This window comes from Rhinoraja longicauda, chromosome 15, assembly GCF_053455715.1.
Source record: "Rhinoraja longicauda isolate Sanriku21f chromosome 15, sRhiLon1.1, whole genome shotgun sequence".
Classification (NCBI taxonomy): Eukaryota; Metazoa; Chordata; class Chondrichthyes; order Rajiformes; family Arhynchobatidae; genus Rhinoraja; species Rhinoraja longicauda.
In genome coordinates this window covers 49256233-49283452 of record NC_135967.1, presented here as the reverse complement: position 1 = coordinate 49283452, position 27220 = coordinate 49256233, and the positions used below count along the sequence as shown (strand labels likewise).

The 27220-nt window shown below is 48.3% G+C and overlaps 1 protein-coding gene and 1 pseudogene across 1 annotated transcript; one reads left to right on the top strand and one right to left on the bottom strand.

The window, feature by feature from the left end:
- Window positions 1-2580: 2580 nt before the first annotated feature.
- Window positions 2581-2677, bottom strand: LOC144600751 (U2 spliceosomal RNA; annotated as a pseudogene).
- Window positions 2678-19671: 16994 nt separating this feature from the next.
- Window positions 19672-25580, top strand: LOC144600304 (interferon-inducible GTPase 5-like). The gene is made up of 2 exons (XM_078411872.1): window positions 19672-19691; window positions 24377-25580. Exons 1-2 carry the CDS (start codon window positions 19672-19674, stop codon window positions 25578-25580), a joined length of 1224 nt encoding a protein of 407 aa, XP_078267998.1.
- Window positions 25581-27220: the final 1640 nt, after the last annotated feature.

Here is a 27220-nt window from a genome sequence, read left to right as displayed (position 1 = left end):
GACGTCATTCGTGCCCACGTGCACAACGACTTCAGGTTGATCGCCTTCCCTCACTAGGATTTTCTGAAGCTGGTCTGTGATGTGTTGAACCCTGGCACCAGGGAGGCAACAGACCATCCTCAAGTCCCTCCTGCTGCCACAGAATCTTCTGTCCGTCCCTCGGACTATGGAGTCACCGACCACTACGGCTCTTCCAGACTTCGGTCTCCCCTGTCGAGTATCCTTGCCAACAGGTCCGCCACTCGGACTGGAAACGTCTTCTGCCCCGACAGTTCCCAAGAGGGTATACCTATTTGCAATAGGCACAGCCACTGGGGTCTCCTGTAGTCCACGTCCACTCCCCCCTGAAACAGTCTCCCACCTTCGCTCGACCTGGACCCTTGGCGTGACAGCCTCACAATAGGTCCTGTCGAGGAAACTCTCGCATTCTCGGATGGCCCTGAGGTCATCCAACTGCCTCTGCAACTCCACCACACGTCCCTTCAGGAGCTGCACCTGGACACAGTTCTTGCAGGTGTAGCTCCCAGAAGCTCCAGCGACGTCCCTGTCTTCCCACATCCTGCAGGAAACACACCGCACCAACTTTTCCGCCATCACCTTGTGCCTATAACCAGCTCTGGCTTAAAACAATCGTATACTCCTCACCTCAGCCTCCTCGCCGAAGACTCGCACTTTTCTCACTGGGCACTTCCCTCACTGGGCTGCACCTGAACAGGGCTGCACCCTTTTGCAAGTATTGCTTATATTACCAATTAAATTGCCTGATTGTCCAATTTACCTGACTTCTCACTTAAACTAGCACTTACTTTAGTGCTCAGCCAACGGGCGTCCTTGCTCTGCTCCCGGACTTTTGAAACACATCGCACAGTGCTCTTCACACTGCGCACGTTTAAGGATGCCAGTTTCAGCTCCATTGTCCTTTATTGTCCCAGGCGATCCTCCCGCATGCCAATCATCTGGCTCAGTTCCTGCACATTTTTGTCGCACAGGTAGTGGTACAGGTTGGTGGCTTCCTCAGCACAGGGTGTATTTTCTGGCGAAGCCACTGCGCTGCTCCCAGTGTCCTGGAGCTGGGGCCCATTGGCCACTGCACTGCTCCCGGTCTCCCGGAGCTGGGGCCCATTGGCCACTGCACTGCTCCCGGTCTCCCGGAGCTGGGGCCCATTGGCCATTGTGCCGCTCCCGGTCTCCCGGAGCAGGGGCCCATTGGCCGTTGTGCCGCTCACGGTCTCCCGGAGCAGGGGCCCATTGGCCGTTGTGCCGCTCACGGTCTCCTGGGGCTGGGGCCCATTGGCACTGCTCCCAGTCTCCTGGGGCTGGGGGGCAACAGACACGTTCTTTCTCTTACCTTCCTCCTCCCCCGTTTCCTTCCTCTGCCTCTGCCTCCGTTGTCGGCTCCTCCCGGTCGTCTCATCCTCCAATGCGGAGAGGCTGCTGGCCTCGTCCTGGGAGAGGACTCTTTTTTGGGACTTGCTTGCCCCCTCCGCCTTTTTCTCCGTGCGCACAGCCTTCAATGTTTTCCTCGACTGTACCACCTTCCATTCCTCCTCTTCCTGTTCCCCCTCTTCCATCGACTCACCCTCGTGGGGAGGGGCCTGGGGTGCTCTGTCCTGCGGTTGGGGGCTCCTGGTGGTCGCGTTGTCCTCGCCCCTGCTCTCCTTTCCTTTTTGGGCTTTTTCCGTGGTAGGAGGCGTCTCGTCCACCCTGGGGGTGCTGGCAGCGGCCCCTCTTATCGCCTGTGCATAAGTGCTTGCTCTTTTAGGGCAGGCCCTGTAAAGGTGGCCTGCCTCCCCACACAGGTTGCAGCTCTTACTCTCTTTACAATCCCTTGTCTCGTGGCCTTCTAACTTGCAGTTTCTGCAGACGACTGTCCTGCATTCTGCCGCCACTTGCCCAGGTTTGTTGCATTTCCTGCACACCCTGGGCTGCCCCACGTACGTCATGTAGCCCCGGTTCCCTCCGATAGCGAACACCGAGGGAGGGTGGACAATGAATCCCTTCCCATCCACCCTCAGCTTCACCTTTACCTGCCTCTTGCTCGTCCAGATCCCGAACAAGTCCTTGATGTCCACGCAGTTCCCGGCCCCTTCGACGTAGCGCGCAAGGAAGGTGAGGACATCCACGACGGGCACATGTGGGTTGAACATGTGCACCGTGATCATTCGTTCCCTCTGGGTGGGGAGGTTGAAGAGCGGCTGCACCTTCAGGAGCGACAGCGGGGCTTCATCCCCCTTCTCCCGGAAGTCCTGCAGCAACTTCTGCCATCCCGCCGGGTTCTGGAAGGTAACGTCGAAGTATCCGTTACCTGGGAAGTCTTGGAGGCAGAAGATGTCCCCGGCCTTGAATCCACAAGCCTCCAGCAGCACCTTCTTGATGAAGAGATCCCTTGAGAAAGGGTTCCCCTCCTTGAGGTCCTTCACCGATACACGCAGGGTATTACGGATACCCTGCCCTCCAGCTCCACTTGCTGCTGCCATAACACCTGGATAAGGGTGTTAGGTTGGTTACCCAACCAGCATGGATCCACCCCTAAACCAGACACGTGCTCCTGACCTCCGCTCCTCGTCGATGATCTAATGCAAATACTGCTCTTATACTTACCCTGTTCTTATAAGAACATTAGATTGTGCCAGAACAGATACTACACTTGATCTTAGCCAAAAGGCCGAGAAGCGAAAACCTCCTGAGTGATCAAGGTATCTCCCCTGCATGGCCAATACCCATCCTTTGTTCTGGCCATGGCTTTGCAGAAAACCTAGAGACTGGGATGTAAGGTTTTTACCTTTTTTTTGTGGCTGGTCACGAGGTCCTGCAGCCATTTTAGGACCCACAGATTGTGACATCCTTTGGTAAACTGACTGCAGCCTTTCTCCGCTATCAGCCCCAGTCTCCCGTTTAAAATGTCCAAACTGCAGCTCTTTGGTTTTGTGTTGATTTCAGAATGAGGGAAAACTTCTCAAATCTTACAAGAGAATGATGCAAAACCTGCCAAGGAGATTAAGCGGCTGGGGAAGAGGTTCTACTTTGTTCGCTCTCACATTGATGTTGACCTTAATGCAATGCGGGAGGAAGGGGGGGAATTTGATGAAGATGCAGAACTGGAAAAGATCCGGAGTGACTGCGTCAGCCGGTTGGGAAAGGCCGGGATCCCTGAACCCATCGTGCTAGATGCAGGAAAAATGTTCCCAATGTTCGGGGAGTCCAGAACTAGGGTCTTAGAATGAAGGGGAGGCCATTTAAAACTGAGGTGAGAAGGAACTTTTTCACCCAGAGAGTTGTGAATTTGTGGAATTCTCTGCCACAGAGGGCAGTGGAGGTCAAATCCCTGGATGGATTTAAGAGAGAGTTAGATAGAGCTCTGGGGGCTAGTAAAATCAAGGGATATGGGGAGAAGTCAGCCACGGGTTACTGATTGTGGATGATCAGCCATGAACACAATGAATGGTGGTGTTGGCTCGAAGGGTCGAATGGCCTCCTCCTGCACCTATTGTCTATGTTTCTATCCCCTCTCTCCGTCCCTCCACAGCCTTGTCGCCATACTAGTTTCGCTATCGTCCTGTTGAGTGCCAATGTCTGAAAACTCGCTACCACCTTCCCCATAGCCAACAATGCACTGTTGTGGGCTCCATCTGTCCCTGAACATCGCTGCCTGCTTTGATTTGTCCTCTTGCATATATTTCATTCATTTGTTCTCTGTAGCATTTCGTATCTCTCGTTTCCCTCTCCCCTGACTCTCAGTCCGAAGAAGGGCCCGACCCGAGATGTCACCTATTCCATGTTCTCCACAGATGCTGCCTGGCCCGCTGAGTTACTGCAGCTTTTTGTGTCTGTCTATGATCCTACCAGCCCGTTTGTGTCCCTCAGAACCTCCTGACAAGCAAAAATAAGCCAGCCTTCTCATACAGCTGCAAAACTCTCCAATGCATTTACTTTGGTATCAATGTGAACTGGGAAGTCGGTAGAGTTGCTGCTTTACAGCGAATGCAGCGCCGGAGACTCCGGTTCGATCCTGACTACGGGTGCTGCACTGTAAGGAGTTTGTACGTTCTCCCCGTGACCTGCGTGGGTTTTCTCCGAGATCTTCGGTTTCCTCCCACACTCCAAAGACGTACAGGTATGTAGGTTAATTGGCTGGGTTAATGTAAAAATTGTCCCTAGTGGGTGTAGGATAGTGTTAATGTACGGGGATCACTGGGCGGCACGGACTTGTTTCCGGCTGTATATATATGATATGATATGATATGATAATGCCTGGCCCGGTGGGGACGTTTCTCTCCAGGGCGGGAAGCTTCCAGTGTGTGGGAAGTGGAAACGCGTCTGAGAACCTGTCACTCGTCTTATTCCCAGTAATCTTCACCAAGGGAAAGAAGCGGAGATGCATCTGCCAGAAGACCAACTCTGTGCGAGGGTCTGGGACCTTGTCCATCATCTACAGTTCCAGACAAAGAGATGTGGCGGATGTTTAGAACTGATGAGAATGACCTGCCTGAAATATATCGCACTGTAATGTGGACGGCTCAGTGGGGCAGCGGGAGAGCTGCTGCCTCACAGCGCCAGACACACGGGTTCGGTCCTGACTACCGGTGCTGCATGTTCGTTTGTGGGGTTTCTCCGGGTGCGACGGTTTCCTCCCACACTCCAAAGACATACAGGTGTGTGGGTTAATTGGCTTCTGTCAGAAGTGTAAGTTGACCCTAGTGTGCAGGATAGTGCTCGTGTGCGGGATGATCACTGGTCCGCCGTGCTCGGTGGGGCAAAGGGCCTGTTTCCGTGCTGTCTCTCTGTCTAAACTAACCGAAACTAAGCTGTAACTGCGGTTGTTTTGGTATTATTATGCATTCTGTTATTATATGAAAACTTTGTTTCTCATGTAACCGAAAATTATTATTGCAGCTTTGATCATTTCGCTGGTTGATTGAGCGGCAAGTGCTGATGGTAAAAGAAGCTAAATTGGGGGGTTTAATATGTACTTGTGTAGTAATGTGGACCCCGCTCCCTTGTACTGACTTGTTGATGGGGAATGCGTGTAATCAGATTCGTCACGCACAGCAACAGATGCAAGGAATCCGTTGATAGGTGGCGGGGAGAGCGGTGCCCAGGCCAGGCGTGGGGAAGGAGACTGTTGTGAGGCCGGGTGGAAACTGGAATTAAACTGCTCTCCTCACATCCACTCTGTGCGCCGCCAGCAGGGACATTCCCTCAAGTTAGGAAAAGGGGACGTACAACGAGATCTGGGTGTCCTAGTGCATCAGTCACTGAAAGGAAGCATGCAGGTACAGCAGGCAGTGAAGAAAGCCTATGGAAAGTTTGCCTTCATAACAAGAGGAGTTGTTTAAATCCAGTAATGGTTAGATCATCAAGGACAATGACAAGGACAAGAGCAGCGAAGACAACCTTGAATTTAATGGAAAGTTTAAATTTAATAGATGTTTGGAGGAAAAGCCATCCCAAGGAAAGAGATTACACTTTTTATTCCAATAGACATGATACATATTCTAGAATAGATCTATTTTTGATTTCTGCTCAATTAAGCGGTAGAATAATACAAATAGATTACAAGGCTAGATTGTTATCGGATCACTCACCATTATTAATGAAAATTACGATGCCAGATAAAGAACAGTCAGTGTATAGATGGAGACTCAACTCTTTACTATTGAAAAGACAAGACTTCTGTGATTTTATTCGAGGACAAATTGAATTATATTTGGAGACAAATTTAAATTCAGTGGATGATAAATTTATTGTATGGGATGCAATGAAGGCTTATTTGAGAGGCCAAATTATAAGCTACTCATCTAAGATAAAGAAAGACTATAGGAAGGAATCTGAAAGATTAGAAAAAGAAATCACCGTATTAGAAAAAGACTTACAGAAAACTTCTTCAAATACAAAAAAAACACAACTTGCAAATAAAAAAATTTCAATACAATACTTTACATACTCACAGAACAGAAAAACTAATATTACGAACTAACCAAAGATATTATGAATTAGGAGAAAGAGCGCACAAGGTATTGGCATGGCAACTGAAAGAAGAACAAATATCAAGAACAATAAATTCAATTAGAACAGATCAGAACATTATTACTTATAAACCTAGAGAAATCAATGAGGTATTTAAGCAATTCTACACTAATCTGTACCATTCTGAATCTGAAAAGGATGAAATTAAGATAAATAATTTTTTATCCAAGATACAATTACCAACAATCTCTAATGAGGAGCAGATGGGACTAAATGCCTCCTTTACTTTGAGAGAGGTGGAGGAAGTATTATATTCTTTACCAAGTAATAAATCTCCAGGGGAAGATGGTTTTCCGCCTGAGTTCTATAAAAAATTTAAAGATTTGTTGTTACCACTATTTATGGAAGTGATACATCAAGCGGAAAAAACTTCTACATTACCAGACTCCTTCTCATTGGCAATTATAACTGTAATTTAAAAAAAAGGGAAAGACCCTTTAAATGCATCTTCTTATAGACCAATATCATTGTTGAATGCAGATTATAAAATAGTTGCTAAACTTTTAGCAAGGAGATTGGCAGAATATTTACCGAAGCTGGTTAAAGAGGACCAAACTGGATTTGTCAAAAAAAGGAAAATATCTGATAATGTAGCAAGATTTATAAGTATTTTACATTTAGCACAGAAAAGAAAGGAATTGAGCGTAGCAGTTGCTTTAGATGCTGAAAAGGCATTTGACAGGTTAGAATGGGATTTTTTATTTAAAGTATTAGAGAAGTACCGATTAGGAAATGGTTTTATTAACTGGGTAAAAGCTCTTTATAAACAACCTAAAGCCAAAGTGGTGACAAATGGCCAACCTTCTCAATCATTTAATTTGGAAAGATCTAGTAGACAGGGATGTCCCTTGTCACCGGCTTTATTTGTATTGGCCATTGAACCTCTGGCAGAGCTAATAAGAGCAGATTTAGATATTAAAGGATTTAAAGTTAATCAGGAAGATCACAAAATTACTTTATTTGCTGATGATGTCTTAATTTGTCTTACTAGACCATTGGAATCCTTAAGAAAATTATATTTCAGACTGGAAGAATATGGGAAAGTATCAGGATATAAAATTAATAAAGATAAAACTGAAATAATGCCTCTTGTTGAAGGCAATTATGATCAATGTAAAAGAGAAAGTCAGTTTAAATGGCAAAAAGAAGGCATTAAGTTTTTAGGAGTTAATGTAGAAATTAAATTATAAACCACTAATAAAAAGAATAGATGAGGACCTGAAGAAATGGATGAATCTTCCAATTACATTGATAGGGAGAGTGAATTGTATTAAGATGAATATTTTTCCGAGGATACAGTATTTATTTTCAACACTGCCTATACCTTTGCCAAATAAATTTTTTCAAGAATTGAACAAAACTGTGAGGAATTTTCTTTGGAAAGGTAAAATGCCAAGAGTGTCTCTGGAAAAATTAACATGGAAATTTGAATTAGGTGGATTGCAATTACCAAATTTTAAAAATTACTATCTGGCAGCACAAATGAGTTTTATTTCATCCTTTTATCAAGAGGGTGGAAAAACAGCATGGGTTAAAATTGAAATGGATAAAATAAAAGAATCTTGTCCAGAAGAATTTATATATAAATGGGAAGCGAAGCTATTAGTTAAGGATAAAGAGTCACCTTTGCTAAAACATTTAATTAATACATTGTTGAAAACAGTTAAAGTTAAGGATAAAAGATTTTTCTTAACAGCTAAAACTCCATTAGTAAAAAATGGATTATTGCCGTTTGCTTGGAATAATCAAATACTACAACTCTGGGAACAGAAGGGTATTAAAAATATAGGAGACTGCTATGAAGGGAATATCTTTTTGACATTTTCGCAATTGAGAAATAAATATCAAATTCCAGGGAATAGTATTTTTTTCTATTATCAATTACAATCTTTTTTAAGGGAAAAGTTAGGTAATTCAATGTTCAAAGTTAGGTAATTTTCCTTCTTTTGAACTGGGGGGTGGGGGGGGGGGGAGGGGAGAAAATACAGAACAATACGTGTATAATCGAAGTTATAGGTCAGTGACTATTGTTTACTAAGGAATGTAAAATGTATAACGTATGGGTTCTGTTAAAACTTAAATAAAATATTTTTTTTAAAAAACAAAAAAACAAGAGGAGTTGAGTATAGGAGCAAAGAGGTCCTTCTGCATTTGTACAGGGCCCTAGTGAGACCGCACCTGGAGTACTGTGTGCAGTTTTGGTCTCCAAATTTGAGGAAGGATATTCTTGCTATTGAAGGCATGCAGCGTAGGTTTACTAGGTTAATTCCCGGAATGGCGGGACTGTCGTATGTTCAAAGACTGGAGCGACTAGGCTTGTATACACTGGAATTTAGAAGGACGAGAGGGGATCTCATCGAAACACATAAGATTATTAAGGGGTTGGACACGTTTGAGGCAGGAAGCATGTTCCCAATGTTGGGGGAGTCCAGAACCAGAGGCCAAAGTTTAAGAATAAGCGGTACTCCATTTAGAACAGAGACGAGGAAAAACATTTACAGTCAGAGAGTTGTAAATCTGTGGAATTCTCTGCCTTAGAGGGCAGTGGAGGCCAATTCTCTGAATACATTCAAGAGAGAGCTAGATAGAGCTCTTAAGGATAGCGGAGTCAGGGGGTATGGGGAGAAGGCAGGAACGGGGTACTGATTGAGAATGATCAGCCATGATCACATTGAATGGCGGTGCTGGCACGAAGGGCAGAATGGCCTCATCCTGCACCTATTGTCTATAAGGGTGCTCTTGTTTGCACAATGTGACCATCGGCAGGGACCTGGGATGCAAGCTCCTTGGGAATGAAAGGAGGAAGAGTGAGGTGATAGTGAGGTGAGGTTCCACTGGGCGGAGTGGCGTGGCAGTGTAATACACCCGCTCACCACCACGCTGGCTGTTTCACAGGTGACCTGAACAGACTGAGACCAGTGAAGTGATGTAACCTGCATCTGCGGTTCCTTCCTACACATCTCCTTTTCACACAGAGGGTGGTGGGTGTACGGGACAAGCTGCCAGAGGAGGTCGTTGAGGCTGGGACTATCCCAACGTTTAAGAAACAGTTAGACAGGTACATGGATTGGACAAGTTTGGAGGGATATGTGTAATACTGTTGCTGTTGATGGGTCAAAACATTTCAATTGCGCTCAGTTTTGTTTCTCGTCACTTATACCGAGGTAGAGTGAGAAGCTTTGTTGTTGCGTGGTATCCAGTCAGCGGAAAGACTGCACATGATTACAATTGCTGCCTGACCCGCTGAGTTACTCCAGCACTCTGTGAAACGTCACCTATCCATGTTCTCCAGAGATGCTGCCTGACCCGCTGAGTTACTCCAACATTTTGTGTCTACCTTCGATTTTAACCAGCATTTGCATTTTTTTCCCTACAAACTCGGGATATGGCAGAAACCAGAGGAAGTTGGAGGGAACCCACTCTGTGACAGGGAGAACGTGCAAACTCCGCACAGACAGCACCCGAGGCTCGGATCAAACACACGTCTCTGGCGCTGCGAGGCAGCAGCTCTACCCGCTGCGCAACTGTGAATCTGAGTCATTTTAAGTGCCCGCTGCAATCTAGTTCACATGTTTCATACTGAAAGCGTTGCAACTGTGTGCCGATGTAGCAGTTTCCATGCCTGCCCTCGTATTATCACTGATCAGGAATGTAACGCGTTAGGCTTGGAGGTGTCTAATCTATTATGAGCTGGGGTAAAAATCCCCTAAAGAATCTCTCTGTGCACGGAAGTATATTCGCCGATTCACTGTTTATAAATAGTGAACTTTAATCGAGAAATCCTGGTCCATAATCTCTGAACTACAGGTTGAAATGAGCTAAAGGATTAGATGCAGCAATTTGATTTCTAATGTAGTTAATTGTTCTCCAACTCTGCCCGGTAAGGTTTCATTGTTTATGGGAAAGACCAGCCAAACATTTTTGGAAAGGAAGAATGATGTAACTTTGCAAACATTTCTCTTTTTTTCCAAAGCACAGTTTTAAACAAAATAGTAATTACTACACTGCAGTTAACAACGGCGCAGCGGTAGAGTTGCTGCATCACAGTGCGACACCTGGGGTCGATCCAGACAGCGAGTGTTGTCTGTACGGAGTTTGTACGCTCTCCTTAGTTGTGACCGCACGCATTTTCTCCAGTGCTCCGGTTTCCTCCCACACTCCAAAGACGAGCAGGGACTGAACTGAACTGAGGTTTGTGGCTGATTGCGTCCTGTACATTGCCCCTGGTGTATAGGATGGAACTAGTGTGTGGCGATCATTGGTTGGCGCAGAATCGGTGGGCCGAAGGGCCCGTTTAGTTTATTTTCTTGTCACTTGTACCAAGACAGAATGAAATACAGTGAAACACTATATTGGTGAGAACCATCCAGTCAACAGAAAAACTATACATGATTACATTCAAGCCGTCCACGGTGTACAGACACAGGAGGAATAGAATAACGTTTATTGCAAGAGAAAGTCCCATTACACATAGTTTGAGGGTCTCCAATGAGGTGGTAGATGGTAGGTCAGGACCGCTCTCATGGACACACCGCTCTCTGAATATCCGCTCTCTGGAGACACCGTGTCCACGTTGTATCTCTGGACTAAAGGGAAGTGAACTCTCGCCCTTCCCCGCTGCTAATTGCCCTGGCTTTTAGGGAGCGTGCTACGAGTAAACTGTGTTGCCTCTCTTACAGACATGGTGTAGCCCGTCGCTGAGATGTGCCGTCGGCTGTATCGCGAGGAAACATGGTGTGTGTGTGTGTGTGTGTGTGTGTGTGGGCGTTTAGGGCCGGATGCAGCCCTGGTGATGCTCCAAGATGAGCTTTGCAAGGCCGAGACGTTGTTGCTGCTGGAGCGGTTGATGGGGAGTTGCAGCGTTGTGCAGAGCTGAAATCTGCGCTGGGAGGAAGCTTCGTTTCAAAGCTGTCACGTTGCATTCCGATTCATTTCTCTCGTTGCAAGCATCCTTTGTGTCGAGTTGAAAGTCATGTCAAAATTTGTGCCACCTGAAGCTTAACAGAAATCGATCCTTATCGTCAAACTTCTGATCTGCAAACTCGAGTGTACATTTGTAAAATATGTATTTATCAACTTAAAACCAATAAAGTAGTGGATGAGTCTGAAGAAGGGTCTCGACCCGAAACGTCACCCATTCCTTCTCTCCCGAGATGCTGCCTGACCTGCTGAGTTACTCCAGCATTTTGTGAATAAATCGATTTGTACCAGCATCTGCAGTTATTTTCTTATACATAAAGTAGTGGATGAACATAGCTCAAGTCCAATGGCCCACTCCCCCGTCCAGACAGTGCCCTCCCTCCCTCCCTCCCGCGGCCGGTATGCTCGCCGGTCCTCCAGGTAGGTCCCCGCGGGCCCTGGATCAGATGTCACTGTCTGAAGCCACTGTCTAAAACGAAGGCTGGCAACTTGCACAGGTCACATACACACAAAATGCTGCATTTCAGACTGAATTTCAGTCTGAAGAAGGGTCTCGACCCGAAACGTCACCCACTCCTTCTCTCCGAGATGCTGCCTGACCCGCTGAGTTACTCCAGCATTTTGTGATACCCTCGATTTGTACCAGCATCTGCAGTTATTTTCCTACACAAAATGCTGCAGTAACTCAGTGGGACAGGCAGCAACTCTGGGGAGAAGGAATGGGTGACGTTTGAGGTTAGCTTCTACTAAAACTCCCGTCTTCCTCCATCTTCGTCATTTAACCAGATCCATAGTTCACCCCATTGTATCGCTCCAAGTCAAGTCAAGTCAAGTCAAATTTATTTGTCACATACACATACTCGATGTGCAGTGAAATGAAAGTGGCAATGCCTGCGGGTTGTGCACAAAAATAATTACAGTTACAGCATATAAATAAAGTTAATAAGTTACTAAACATAGCACAAAAAGTGTCGACAAAAATTTAGTCTCTGGGGTTATCAAAGTTGACAGTCCTGATGGCCTGTGGGAAGAAGCTCCGTCTCATCCTCTCCGTTTTCACAGCGTGACAGCGGAGGCGTTTGCCTGACCGTAGCATCTGGAACAGTCCGTTACTGGGGTGGCAGGGGTCCCTCATGATCTTGCTTGCTCTGGATCTGCACCTCCTGATGTATAGGTCCTGCAGGGGGACGAGTGTAGTTCCCATGGTGCGTTCTGCCGAACGCACTACTCTCTGCAGGGCCATCCTGTCCTGGGCAGAGCTGTTCCCAAACCAGACTGTAATGTTGCCGGACAGGATGCTCTCTACAGCCCCAGAGTAGAAGCAATGAAGGATCCTCAGCGACACTCTGAATTTCCTCAGTTGTCTAAGGTGGTAAAGGCGCTGCTTAGCCTTACCCACCAGTGCGGCAATGTGCGTTGCCCATGTCAGATCCTCTGCGATGCGGACTCCCAAGTATTTGAAACTGCTCACCCTATCCACAATAGACCCATTTATCTCCAGTGGCGTGTACGTCCTTGGATGTTTAGCCCTTCTGAAGTCCACAATCAGCTCCTTTGTTTTAGTGACATTCAAGAGGAGGCTATTGTCCTGACACCAGAGTGCCAGATCAGCCACCTCCTCCCGGTAGGCCTTCTCATCGTTGTTGGAGATCCGGCCCACCACCACAGTGTCATCAGCAAACTTGATGATGGAGTTTGAGCTGAACCTGGCCCTACAGTCATGTGTGTACAGGGAGTACAGTAGGGGGCTAAGGACGCAGCCCTGGGGGGATCCTATGTTCAGGGTGAGGGAGCTAGATGTGTGTTCCCCCATCCTGACCACTTGGGGCCTGGCAGTGAGAAAGTCCAGGACCCAGGCACACAGAGGGGTGCTAAGCCCCAGTTCCAGCAGCTTCTCAACCAGTCTGCTGGGGACTATTGTGTTGAATGCTGAACTAAAGTCAATGAACAGCATCCTCCAGAGAGCAAACACTCACTGGCGAGCAATGGGCCCACACTGGCGAGCAATGGGCCCTCACTGGCCGGCAATGGGCCCACACTGGCCAGCAATGGGCCCACACTGGCCAGCAAAGGGGCCCACACTGGCCAGTAATGGGCCCACACTGGGCCAGCCCTGTTTAGTCCTGGGCTTTCCTCGCCTCCAACTCTTCACTCTCCCCACCCCCCCCCCCCATTCCCACCCCGTACTTTCACCCTGAAGAACGTTCTCACCCACCAAAACGTCATCCATCCCTCTGCCCCACAGATGCTGCCTGACCCGCTGAGTTACTCCAGCACTCTGTGAAACGTTACCTATCCATGTTCCCCACAGATGCTGCCTGACCCGCTGAGTTACTCCAGCATTGTCTGTCTATCTTTGGTATAAACTTGCATCTGCAGTTCTTTGATTTTGTCTCGCCAAATCTTGTTTGTGGGTACACGGTTTCCGGGTAACACCCTTCCTTTCTCGGATAGCATTTGTTTTCTCGGCTGCAGTTTCGTTTCCACTCAGCGGTCGCAGTTTATGTGGAACTAAAGACGACAATATCGTGGTTACAAACGTGTCCAAATTGCCCCCCACCCCCGTGATGTATTCAGTCCAATGCCCTTGACCCCAAACTCACACACACGCATACACACACACACACACATACACGCACACACACACACACACATGCACGCACACACACGCACACACACATCACACACACACACACACACACGCACACACACACACACACACACACACACACTCACACACACACACACACACACACACACACACACACATCACACCTCACTCGTGTCCCCTCGGTACCCTGCAGCTCTGCCCTTGCTCCCCCTCCCCCAGTCACAACAGGGACAGAGTCCCCCTTGTCCTCACCTTCCACCCCATCAGCCGTCACATCCAGCACATAATCCTCCGGCATTTTCACCACCTCCAACGGGATCCCACTACTCACCACATCTCCCCATCCCCACTACTTTCCACTTTCCCCAGAGACCGTTCCCTCCGCAACACCCTGGTCAACTCGCCCCTTCCCACCCTACCCACCCCCTCCCCAGGTATTTCCCCTGCAACCGCAGGAGATGCAACACCTGTCCCTTTACCTGCTCCCTCGACTCCATCCAAGGACCCTGACAGTCCTTTCATGTGAGGCAGAGGTTCACTTGCTCCTTCTCCAACCTCATCTCCTGTATCTGCTGTTCCAGGTGTGGACTCCTATATATCGGCGACACCAAGCAAAGGCTCGGCGATCGTTTCGCAGAACACCTCCGCTTAGTCTGCCTAAACCTACCTGATCTGCCGATTGCTAAACGCTTTAATTCCCGCTCGCAATCCCACACTGACCTTTCTATCCTGGGCCTCCTCCATTACCAGAGGGAGACCCAGCGCAAATTGGAGGAACTGCACCTCATATTTCACTTGGGCAGCTTGCACCCCAGTGGTACGAACATTGACCTCTAACTTCAAGTAACCCTTGCTCTCCCTCTCTCGCCATCCCTTCCCTTTCCCAGTTCCGCTGTTTGTGTCTCCGACTACATTTTATCTCTGTTTTCTTTGTTGTTCCCTTCTCCCAGATAACAACACGTTAGTCAGGAACTGGTGTTAGGTAAACTGTTGGGACTGAAGGCAGACAAATCCCCAGGGCCTGATGGTCTGCATCCCAGAGTACTCAAGGAGGGGGCCCAATGTTCTCTCGACTTTGGGTCAAAACGTCACCCATTGCTTCTATCCAGAGATGCTCCCTGTCCCGCTGAGTTACTCCAGTATTTTGTGTCTGTCTTGTTCCCCCCCCGTGATGTATTCAGTCCATTGCCGGTGACCCCAGACTGGGCTTGTTTATATAATGTGCGCAGCCGCAGAGTTACAGCCTTACAGCGCCTGCAGTGCCAGAGACCCGGGTTCGATCCTGACTACGGGTGGTGTCTGGACAGATTCTCCCTGTGACCTGCGTGGGTTTCTCATTGTCGGTATAATTGTCGCCTAGCGGTCTCTGTTTCTGGCGGGTAAAGTGTAAAGTCACTCGGCGCACACACATTGAGCCTTATTGATAAGGTGCAGCAATCCGTCCAAGTACTTGACACGAAGGCATCACAAAATGCTGCAGTAACTCAGCGGGTCAGGCAGCATCTCTGGAGAGAAGGAATGGGTGACGTTTCGGGTCGAGAACCTTCGTTAGGCTGATGTCGGGGGGGGGGGGGGGGGGGGCGGGACAAAGAAAGGATATGGGTAGAGACAGGAAGATTGTGGGTGAACTGGGCAGGGGGAGGGGGAGAGAGGGACAGAGGGACAAGTATTGACAGCGCACTGGAGCGGCGACCACAGCGGACTGTAGCGGCGACCACAGCGGACTGGAGTGGCGACCACAGCGGACTGGAGCGGCGACCACAGCGGACTGGAGCGGCGACCACAGCGGACTGGAGCGGCGACCACAGCGGACTGGAGCGGCGACCACAGCGGACGTTCACTGACGGAGTCTCCTCCTGAACCGAAGTAGGTAAGGACCAGAACCGGAGCAGCGGCACTGGAAACTGTTCAAAACACTCAGTCAGACAGGCAGCAGCCACGGAGAGAATCTGTCATCAGTTTCTGAGTTATCTCCCTCCAGAGATGCTGCCTGTCCCGCTGAGTTACTCCAGCTTTTTGTGTCTATCTCTAAGTTATCAAATCTGAGTTCAGTGTTTCAGCTCCAGGATCCATTGGCTGCCTGGGCTGCTGAACGTTTCCAGCGTTTGATGTTATTTTTATTTCACGTCTCCAGTGCACTTGGTTTTCATTAACGGGATGAATTGAAGTGAGAGTTGGCAAAAGTGCTGCTTGGAATCGTGTTCACTGGGTTTGATCGACCAGGGCAGCAGTTGTGTGTGTGTGTGTGTGTGTGTGTGTGTGTGTGTGTGTGTGTGTGTGAGAGAGAGAGTGTTTGGGCGAGTGTGTGTGTGAGTGTACGTGTGTGTGTGTGTGAGTGTATGTCAGTTTTGTATCTTGCTACAGCTTGCTTGCGTGTAAACTAAACACCTTTCTCGGAAAAATTTGTTTTCGCGGTTGCAGTTTCGTTTTCACTCCGAGGTCGCAGTTATGCGGCAACATCGCAGTTAGAATCGTGTCCAAATTGGTCAACCCCCCCGTGATGTATTCAGCCCATTGCCGGTGACCCCAGACACAGACACACATTTCACACTCACACACACTTCACCCCCCCCCCCCCCCCCGCCGGTATTCAGCGCGTGACCTCACAATGGGACCCGCACCACTTCACCAGACCCATTGTTTCTGTCTGTTCATGTCCCACCGAACTTATTTCCACCTACCTCGAGCCACCCTATCTCCCCCCCCCCCCCCAAAACTTGCTAGTGTTGCTTCTAATTCCCTCTTCCAAATCATTAAAATATATGGTAAACAGTTGCGGCCCCAACAACGGGGGAAGGGGGGACCTTCGTAGATTTCACCATCTATCGGTCCTCAAAGAGGGGAAGTATACAGTGAGTTTTCTGCAAGAAACGCACACTGTTGTTAGTGATGAGCCCACCTGGGTCCTGGAGTGGGGTGGGGGGGGGTCTACATGAGCCACCTCAGCACAAATTCAAGTGGGGTGGCTTTCCTGTTGGCCCCGACTTTCCAGCCAGTGATTGTGAAGGTGCAGGAAGTTGTGCCAGGCCGTTTGCTCTATCTGGCCGTGATCCTGGATGGCGTGCCGTTACATTTCATTAACGTGTACGCCCCCAGCACCGGCACGATGCAGGCACGTTTACTTCAGGAGGTGACTGCTCTGCTGAGCACTATTGATTGCGGAGAGTGTTTCTTCCTTGGGGGGGATTTCAATTGTACCCTTGAGGCATGAGATCGCTCTGGTACTCAGTGTGCCCCTGCAGTAGCGAAGAAGTTGAGAGGTGTGATTGAATCTTTCGAGCTGGTTGATGCGTGGCGGAATCTCCACCCTGATTCCAACGCGTTTTCGCGGAGGTCTGAGGGGGGTGATTCCCGTATCGATCGTGTGTACATCCCCAGAGCGTATGTCTCCTGGGTCTCGGCGGCCTCTATGCGGACGGTGCCATGTTCGGACCACTGCCTGGTGCGAGGAGACTTTATCCCAGCGTGCACACAGGCTGGGTCCGCGTACTGGCACTTTAATAACCAGCTGCTGGAGGATCGCCGATTCCAGGAGTCTTTCTGGCGGTTCTGGGTGAAGTGGAGAGAGAGGCAGAGGGGCTTCCCTTCCCTTAAGCAGTGGTGGGATGTGGGGAAAGCTTACACCCGTCTTTGTTGTCAGGACTACACGGGAGGGTCGACCAGAAGGCGGGACGCGGCGGTCGAGCGAATCGAGAAGGAGTTACTCGATGCAGAGTCTCACTTGGGTTGGGTCGGTGAGGACTCCTGTGAGTGGGGAGAGTTTCAGGAGAGGAAGGAAGCGCTGAGGGACCTGCAGCTTGAGCGGTCCCGAGGTCCTTATGTGAGGTCGCAAGTCCAGATGCTGCACGATCTGGACTGGGCTTCACCTTTCTTTCTGTTTCTGGAGAAAGGGCGAGGAGCCCGTAAACAGCTCGTCGAGCTGCTCGCGGACGATGGCTCCTCGGTCACAGACCCAGAGGGGATTAGTGCGTTAGTTCGGTCCTTTTATGGAACGCTGTTCTCCGTGGATGGTTTCAGCAGGGAGGCTCAGCGGGTTCTGTGGGAGGGGCTACCGACTATAGATAGAGGGGTGTTTGAACAGCTTGATGACCCCTTATCATTGGAGGAGGTGACTGGTGCCCTGCACCAGCTCAGGAGGGGCAAGTCCCCTGGGCTGGATGGGCTGACGGTTGAGTTTGTTAGAGCCTTGTGGGATGTCCTGGGGGGTGATTACATGAAAGTCCTGAGGAAGAGCATGGCATACTGTAATATGTATTTGTTGAATAAAGTCCTTGGAATGAAAAAAAAGAGAGAGAGAGAGGGAGAGAGGGACCAAGCGACTGAGCGGGGGGAGGGGGGGAGAGAGGGGCGAGCCACACAACTGTTTGTTCTGTTCGTCTCCGCCTCTTTCTCCTCTGATGATTGCTTGCAAGAACGAGTGCAGATAGGGACAAGCGGTTGAAGCACAAACTGAGGCGAGTTGTCAGCGCGATGATGTGATGTTGAATGGAGTCACGCTGCAAGGCAGCAACGTTCCGCTCAGCGCTCCGTGTAATCTGCTGCAAAGCGACTGAATCCCACAAAAAATGGGAAAACTTGAGACTTCCATCTGTGTGCATCCCCCGACCCCCCCATCCCCCATCACCAGCGCGGCGCTCTATTTTCGGAATGGAAGTGGTTTCAGAGAAGGGGCGTTGCAATCCATACAGATAATTCGTTGCAAATAGATTGGGAAACATGATGGGGGAGCTACCGAGTGGCCGCTGGTGTTTGTTGCCACGTTAGCAGTCCGCCCGATTGTCCCGGGCACTAAACGAGAGAATGTGGCCGCTGTTGCCACAAGACTCTTTAACATCCAGTACAGCCAGAGCGGCACAAACTCCAGCCCCGCGGCCTCCTGTGGGCGGCGAGGAGGCTGAGTGCATTGCCTGCCCCTCTCTGAGACTTGTTCACGGGCCTGGGACCTCCCCCCCCCCTCTCCCCCGCCCTCTCCCCCCCTCACCTCCCTCCCTCTCTCCCCCCCCCCCCCACGTGCAGAATATCAAACCTCTCTCGGTGCCACATGAGAATCATAGAAACAGAGAACAATAAGTACAGGAGTCGGCCGTTCGAGCCAACACCGCCATTCCATATAATCATGGCTGATCATCTAAAATCTGTACCCCGTTCCTGCTTTTTCCCCATATCCCTTGATTCCTTTAGCCTTAAGAGCTAAATCTATTTCCCTCTTGAAAACATCCAGTGAATTGGCCTCCACTGCCTTCTGTGGCAAAGAATTCCACAGATTCACAACTCTCTGGGTGAAAATGTTTTTCCTCATCTCAGTTCTAAATGGCCTCCCCCTTGTTCTTAAACTGTGACCCCCTGGTTCTGGACATTGTTTCGGTACCTGCTCATTTAGATTGATCTCTTTTAGTGGGAGCATTTGCAGGACAGAAATAGACCCTTTGGCCCAACTAGTCCCTGCCACATGTTGATGGTGGAGAATTTGCCACTGGTGAGTAACATAGATCTCTATCAGATGTAATAGCTGAGGCTATTCGGACCATCGTCTACTCCGCCATTCAATCATGGCCGATATATATCTCCCTCTTGACCCCATTCTCCTGTCTTCTCCCCATAACCCCTGACACCCATAACATTGGAGAATCTATCTCTGCCTGAGAGAACTCCATTGACTTGGTCTCCACAGCCTTCTGTGGCAATGAATTCCACAGATTCACCACCCTCTAACTAAAGAAATTCCTGCTCGTCTCCTTCCTAAAGGAACGTCCTTTAGTTCTGAGACTCTCCCACTAGTGGAAACAACCTCTCCACATCCACTCTACACAGGCTTTTCACTATTTGGTGAGTTTGAATGACGTCCCCCTCATCCTCCCAAACTCCAGCGAGTACATGCCCACTTTCTAGTAGATTGCATTAAACCCATCCCGATTAAGGGTGATATTCCCAATAGCCTCAGGGATTTCTGGTACAGAACAAACCAGCACTCACTCTCTCACTACTTTCCTCTTGAAGGAGAAGACTCGCACATCCAAGGACGAAGAGGAGTTCTGATCCCCCACCTCACCTCAGCGCAGCGCGAGGATCACAGGATCATCACACAGGCCGGCAGCGACACACAGAGATCAGAAATGGGAGGAGGCAGCTCCAGGTAGGTCCGCACACGCCGCACCCTGTCACCCTGTCACCCTGTCACCTTGTCTCCCTGTCACCCTGTCACCCTGTCACCCTGTCACCCTGTCACCCTGTCACCCTGTCTCCCTGTCACCTTGTCTCCCTGTCACCCTGTCTCCCTGTCACCTTGTCACCCTGTCACCTTGTCTCCCTGTCACCCTGTCTCCCTGTCACCCTGTCACCTTGTCTCCCTGTCACCCTGTCTCCCTGTCACCCTGTCTCCCTGTCACCCTGTCTCCCTGTCACCCTGTCTCCCTGTCACCTTGTCACCTTGTCTCCCTGTCACCCTGTCACCCTGTCACCCTGTCTCCCTGTCACCCTGTCTCCCTGTCACCCTGTCTCCCTGTCACCCTGTCTCCCTGTCACCCTGTCTCCCTGTCACCTTGTCACCTTGTCTCCCTGTCACCCTGTCACCCTGTCACCCTGTCACCCTGTCTCCCTGTCACCCTGTCTCCCTGTCACCTTGTCACCCTGTCACCCTGTCACCCTGTCTCCCTGTCACCCTGTCTCCCTGTCTCCCTGTCTCCCTGTCACCCTGTCTCCCTGTCACCTTGTCACCTTGTCACCTTGTCACCTTGTCTCCCTGTCACCCTGTCTCCCTGTCACCTTGTCACCCTGTCACCCTGTACCTTGTCACCCTGTGTCTCCTTGCCTCTGTACAACCTGCCAGTGCAGGGCATGGCCAGTGCTCAGATTGCCCATTGTTACAGGAGAGAGCTCGTTGATCGGCAACTGAAGTCCTTTCTCTTTGCATCTAATCTCTTTTCACGATGTAGACATTGGAGTCAAGACAACCAATTCATATCCCTTTTTAACTGCCCTGAGCAAGTGGCCCGGTCATACTTCCTCAATAGCTGAGTCCTGCCTTCAGAAGGAATAGTGATATCTTTCATAAGCAGCATGCTGTGCATGCTAATGGTGGCAGCATCCCTTTGCACTAAAATGCTTGTTGGTGCAGGTTTTGGGGTTTGGAGTAGTTCTCAGTGTGTGTTGGTGTGAACACATTGTGTGTTGGTCGTGGAAGATGTGATCATTTTGAGTGTGGGACGGTGCACAGTGTTGTTTGAGCTGTGCTCATTGCAGGCAAGTGAGGAAGATGGATCTGTGGTTGCAGCTTTACCCAGAACATTCCTGACCCCATCCTTGAGGCTAGTGGAAAGACTTGCAGTGTCGTGATGTGGGCCAGGCAGTGTAGGATCAGGCCTTTCAGCCCACAATGTCTCTGCTGAACATAATGCCAAGGTAAACTAATTTCATCAGCCAACACATGATCTACATCCCTCCATACCCTGCATACCCATGTGCCTCGCCAAAAGCCTCTTAGAGGCCACTGCCATATCTGTTTACACCACCACCCTATGTGGTACATTCCAGGCACCCATTACTCTCCAGTGTAAATACTTGCCCCATAAATGTTCTTTACACTTTAGTCCTTTAACCTGAAAGCTCTGCTAGATATTCCTTGACATTTCCATCCGGGGAAAAAGATTCTGTCCATCGGGTATCCCCCTCAATCTCTAGCATTCGGGAGAAAAATATCCAAATTTGTCCAACCTATCCTTATAGCAAATACCTCTAATCCCGGCACCATTCTGGTAAACGTTGTATGCACTTTCTCCAGGGCCATCGCATCCTTCCTCCAATGGGTGAGTGGAACAGCAGGCGATACTCCAAATGACCATGTTCATGGTCTGACAGGAGCAGAATTAGGCCATTTGGCCCATGAAGTCCACACCACCAGTCAATTATGGCTGATCTATCTCCATCCTAACCCCATTCTCCAACCTTTTCCCCATAACCCCTGACACTCTATCCAGGCCTTTCACTAAGTTTCAATGAGGCCCCCCCTCATTCTTTTAAACTGCTGTGGTGGAGGCCTGGTGCTGTCAAATGCTCATCATGTGTTAACATACTCATTCCAGGGATCATTCTTGTAACCTCCTCTGGACTCTCTCCCGAGCCAGCAGCACATCCTTCCTCAGATAATGAGAGGATTTCAGTACAGGTGTAAAGAGGTTCATCTGCTGTTCTATAGGGCCCTGGTAAGGGACCACATCTGAAATATTGTGTACAGTTTTGGTCTCCTAATTTGAGGAAGGACATCCTTGTAATTGAGGCAGTGCAGCGTAGGTTCACAAGATTGATCCCTGGGATGGCGGGATTGTCATATGAGGAAAGATTGAAAAGACTAGGCTTGTATTCACTGGAGTTTAGAAGGATGAGAGGGGATCTTATAGAGACATATAAAATCATAAAAGGAGTGGACAAGCTAGATGCAGGAAAATTGTTCCCAATGTTGGGCGAGTCCAGACCCAGGGGCCACAATCTTAGAATAAAGAGGAGGCCATTTAAAACTGAGGTGAAAAGGAACTTTTTCAGCCATAGAGTTGTGAATTTGTGGAGTTCTCTGCCACAGAGGGCAGTGGAGGCCAAATCACTGGATGAATTTAAGAGAGTTCGATAGAGCTCTGGGGGATAGCGGAATCAAGGGATATGGGGAGAGGTTGGGCACAGGTTATTGATTGTGGATAATCAGGTATGATCACAATGAATGGTGGTGGTGGCTCGAAGGGCCGAATGGCCTCCTCCTGCACCTATTTTCTATTTTTCTATATAGGGCCAAAAGTTGCTCACAATACTCCAATTGCAGCCTGACCAGCGTCTTACATAGAAACATAGAAAATAGTTGCAGGAGTAGACCATTCGGCCCTTCGAGCCTGCACCGCCATTCAATATGATCATGGCTGATCATCCAACTCAGTATCCCGTACTTGCCCTCTCTCCATACCCCCTGATCCCTTTAGTCACAATGGACACATCTAACTCCCTCTTAAATATAGCCAATGAACTGGCCTCAACTACCTTCTGTGGCAGAGAATTCCACAGATTCACCACTCTCTGTGTGAAAAAAAACGTTCTCATCTCAGTCCTAAAAGACTTCCCCCTCATCCTTAAACTGTGACCCCTTGTTCTGGACTTCCCCAACATCGGGAACAATCTTCCTGCATCTAGCCTGTCCAACCCCTTAAGAATTTTGTAAGTTTCTATAAGATCCCCCCTCAATCTTCTAAATTCCAGCGAGTACATGCCGAGTCTATCCAGGCTTTCTTCATATGAAAGTCCTGCCATCCCAGGAATCAATCTGGTGAACCTTCTCTGTATCCCTCTATGGCAAGAATGTCTTTTTTCAGATTAGGAGACCAAAACTGTACGCAATACTCCAGGTGTGGTCTTACAGGGCCTCAGCATTCAATCCCTGTTTGTGTATGTTAGTCCTCTTGAAATAAATGCTGCCATTGTGTTTGCCTCCCTTTCTACCGATTCAACTTGCAAATGAACTTTTTGGGAATCCTGCACCAGGACTCCCAAGTCCCTTTCCACCTCCGATTTGTGGATTCTCTCGCCATTTAGAAAATAGTCTACGCCTTTATTCCTATTATCAAAATGAATGAGTCCATAGTTTGCTACACTGTATTCCATCTGCCACTTCTTTGCCCACTCTCCCAATCTGTCCACGTCCTTCTGTAGAGTCCTGGCTTTCTCTACACTACCTGCCCCTCCACCTATTTTCATATCATCTGCAAACTTGGCCACAAAGCCTCGAAATATTAATAGCCCCAGCACCGACCCGTGCGGAACTCCACTGGTCACTGGCAGCCAACCAGAAAAAGCCACCTTTAGTGCCACTCTTTGCCTTGTGCTTTTTTGGTATGACTGTAAGGCCAACCAAATTCCTCGTATGTTGCAAAACATAATTGGTTAATAAATTACGATTATGATTATTATCATTGTACCTGTTTCCATCACTTTTCTGACAGCTAGTTTTGAAACGTATAAGATTATTAAGGGATTGGACCTGCTAGAGGCAGGAAACATGTTCCCAATGTTGGGGGAGTCCAGAACCAGGGGCCGCAGTTTAAGAATAAGGGGTAGGCCATTTACAACGGAGATGATGAAAACCTTTTTCAGTCAGAGAGTTGTAAATCTATGGAATTCTCTGCCTCAGGCCAATTCTCTGAATGCTTTTCTGACAGCTCGTTCCAAATAGCCACCAGTCACCTTTCCCCCTCAACTGTAAACCATCTAGATTTTAATTACCTACCCTGAGAAAAAGACAAGTGATTAATCACCATACAAATGTTCCTCATAATTTTATATATCTCTTTATAATGCACAGAATATATCTTCACTTTGCTCTGTAACAGGAAAAGCATTTCAACCATAACTATGTTTATCCTTATTGTTGTGCATGTGTACTGAAGTACAGTGAAATGCTTTGTTTAGCCTGCTGTACAATCAATAGGTCAGATTGCCACGAGGATATCTGGTCATGATGCAATGTGCAATGTATTTGGACGATGTTTCAACTGGAAACTGTCATGGTTTTCTTTCAGTCATGTTTCTTTTCAGTCATGTTCCAACACATGTTTCCTTTTGGTCATGTTCCAAAACATGTTTCCTTTCAGTCATGTTCCAACACATGTTTCCTTTCAGTCATGTTCCAACACATGTTTCCTTTCAGTCATGTTCCAACACATGTTTCCTTTCAGTCATGTTCCAACACATGTTTCCTTTCAGTCATGTTCCAACACATGTTTCCTTTCAGTCATGTTCCAACACATGTTTCCTTTCAGTCATGTTCCAACACATGTTTCCTTTCAGTCAACAGGCGGCTCAGTCTGAGACCCCCACAATCTTCACGCAGGAGGAGCTCAGCAAACTGAAGTCCGACTTCCAAACGGGTGGTGTGGAAAAGATTAAACCCTTGATACAGAATAAGATGAAAGAGCTGGACAAGGCCGAGCTGAACATCGCCGTGACGGGAGACACAGGTGCAGGAAAATCCACCTTCATCAACACCATGAGAGGGCTTTGTAGCACAGATGAGGGAGCGGCTGCGGTTGGGATCACAGTAACTACAATGGAGCCAACCGGATACCCACATCCCAATCTGCCCAATGTCCGCTACTGGGACCTGCCGGGGGTCGGATCTACACGATTCCCCGCGGATTCCTACCTCAGGGAAATGCAATTAAAAAAATACGATTTCTTCATCATAGTGTCAGCTAGTCGATTCAAAGAGAATGATGCAAAACTTGCCAATGAGATTAAGCGGCTGGGGAAGAGGTTCTATTTTGTTCGCTCGAAGATTGACGCTGACCTTTATTCAGTGCAGAGGGAACGGAAGGAATTTGATGAAGAAGAAGAATTGGAAAAGATCCGGAGTGACTGCCTCTGTAGGTTGGGGAAGGTCGGGATCCCTGATCCCAGGGTGTTCCTGATATCCAGTGTTAAACAACATCATTATGATTTTGTTCAGTTGAATAAAGCACTGGAAGGTGATTTACTGAATATGGAGAAAATGATCTTTGTCCTGGCCCTTCCCAACCTCAGCGTGGAGATTGTTCAGAAGAAAAGTGAGTTGCTGAAGAAGCAGATCTGGGCATTGGCGGTCCTCTCGGGATCATCAGGAGCCATCCCAGTCCCTGGAGTCTCTCTTGCGTGTGACATTGGCATACTGATTGGAGCAATCATCCATTTCAGGAAATGCCTGGGTCTTGATGACACTTCCCTTCAGCGACTGGCCAACAGAACAGGTAAATCCAAAGATGAGCTGAAAGCAGCAGCAAAAACTCCCCTGCTGGGAGAAATAACTCCAGGTGTAATTGCGAGGATAGGTTGGGGAGCTGCTATTGTGATGGTTTCACCCCTGGAATTAGCTCTAGACTTTGTCCCAGTCATCGGCTCCATTTTTGGATCCCAGTCATCGTTTGTCATGGCCTTCAAGATCCTGAGAGATGCGTTGAAGGAACTGACGGAGAGTGCGGAGAGGGTGGTGAGGGTAGCGTTTGACATTAGAACATAGAAGAGTACAGCACAGGAATGGGCCCTTCAGCCCACAGTGCTTGTGTCAAACATTATGCCAAGTTCAACTGATCTCATTTGCCCATTCATGATCCTGGCTGATTGTCCACAATCAGTAGCCCGTGCCTGCCTTCTCCCCATAGTCATATCATATCATATCATATATATACAGCCGGAAACAGGCCTTTTCGACCCACCAAGTCCGTGCCGCCCAGCGATCCCCGTACATTAACACTATCCTACACCCACTAGGGACAATTTTTACATTTACCCAGCCAATTAACCTACATACCTGTACGTCTTTGGAGTCCTTGATTCCGCTAGCCCCAAGAGCTCTATCTAACTCTCTTTTAAATTCATCCAGTGAATTGGCCTCCACTGCCCTCTGTGGCGGAGAATTCCACAAATTCACAACTCTCTGGGTGAAAAAGTTTTTTCTCATCTCAGTTATAAATGGCCTCCCCAATTCCACACCGACCATTGATTGCCCTTTCACACTATGTCCACTTTACCCCACTCTTTTCTCTGAGTGGACTAAAGAAAAAAACTATTCTAACAGAAGAATCCGATTCAACAGTGGAATTGAAGAAGAAGCTGAATCTGTGCCAGAGATTAGAGCTGAAATCCTGGAACAAAGAACCTGCCGGTTGAAGCCAAATTGACACCTGGATCATTAGAAGATTGAACACTTCACTGACTGGGTACCATGAGTAGACGACTGTTTAGTCGTAATTTTAAGTTAAGAAGTCTAAAAACTTAAAAGCCTGTGAGAAAATTCTGCAGAAGTACTATTCGATACAAGAAGCTTGTTTATGCTACGAGGAGATAAGTAAACTAAACTCGCAGAGCACGACCTAGAAAAATTAATTATGTTATGAACTTCTACAAGATAAGGTGCTCAGCCAGCGATTGTTTACCATAGGTACTGCCCCAAGACTTTCAGCCTTGGAATTAATGATGTGTTTTGAAAAAATACTCATTCTGTTGTGAATTCTTCTGGTGTTTTTGGAACATAGCGATAAGCACCAATTCATCATGGATCTTCCATCAGGTAAGTATGAGGAACCGCCACAGGAGGGAGATGCGAAACAAAAATCAAGAAGATATGAAAAAAGAGAAATTCAACTTTCGGAAAAAGGGCAAGCAGACTATCTGGTAAGATGCCAGAAGAGTGACAAGTCGTGGAAACAGGTCATCAAATTAATTGTCTGTCAGAAGGAACTAATGGAATTAGATGAGAATGCGAACATTGTAAAATCTGGTCTGGATCAACTACTCAACCTTTACCATGGGGTTGGAGAGAAACAAAAGTCACTACTGAGTTTACAACTGACCAAGCCAGAACTCCAATGGGACACTCAGTGGTTCCAAGAAAGGGTGAACATTTTTGATGGTTTCATGACTGACGCGGAGAAGTGGTTGTCTGAAATCAGGGCTCGAACATTGCACTCTACAGTAGAAGGTGCAATGCAACAAGGTGTTGAGGTGGAAGAGGAAATTACACCTCAGGATAGTGTCTCAAACGTCTCAACACGAAGATCTAGACGTAAATCTGGTTCTGTAGCCAGTTCAACTACGAGGGTCTCTGCTCAAATGGAGGCTGAAGCTGTGATGGCTGCTGTCTCGCTAGAAGCTGCCGCC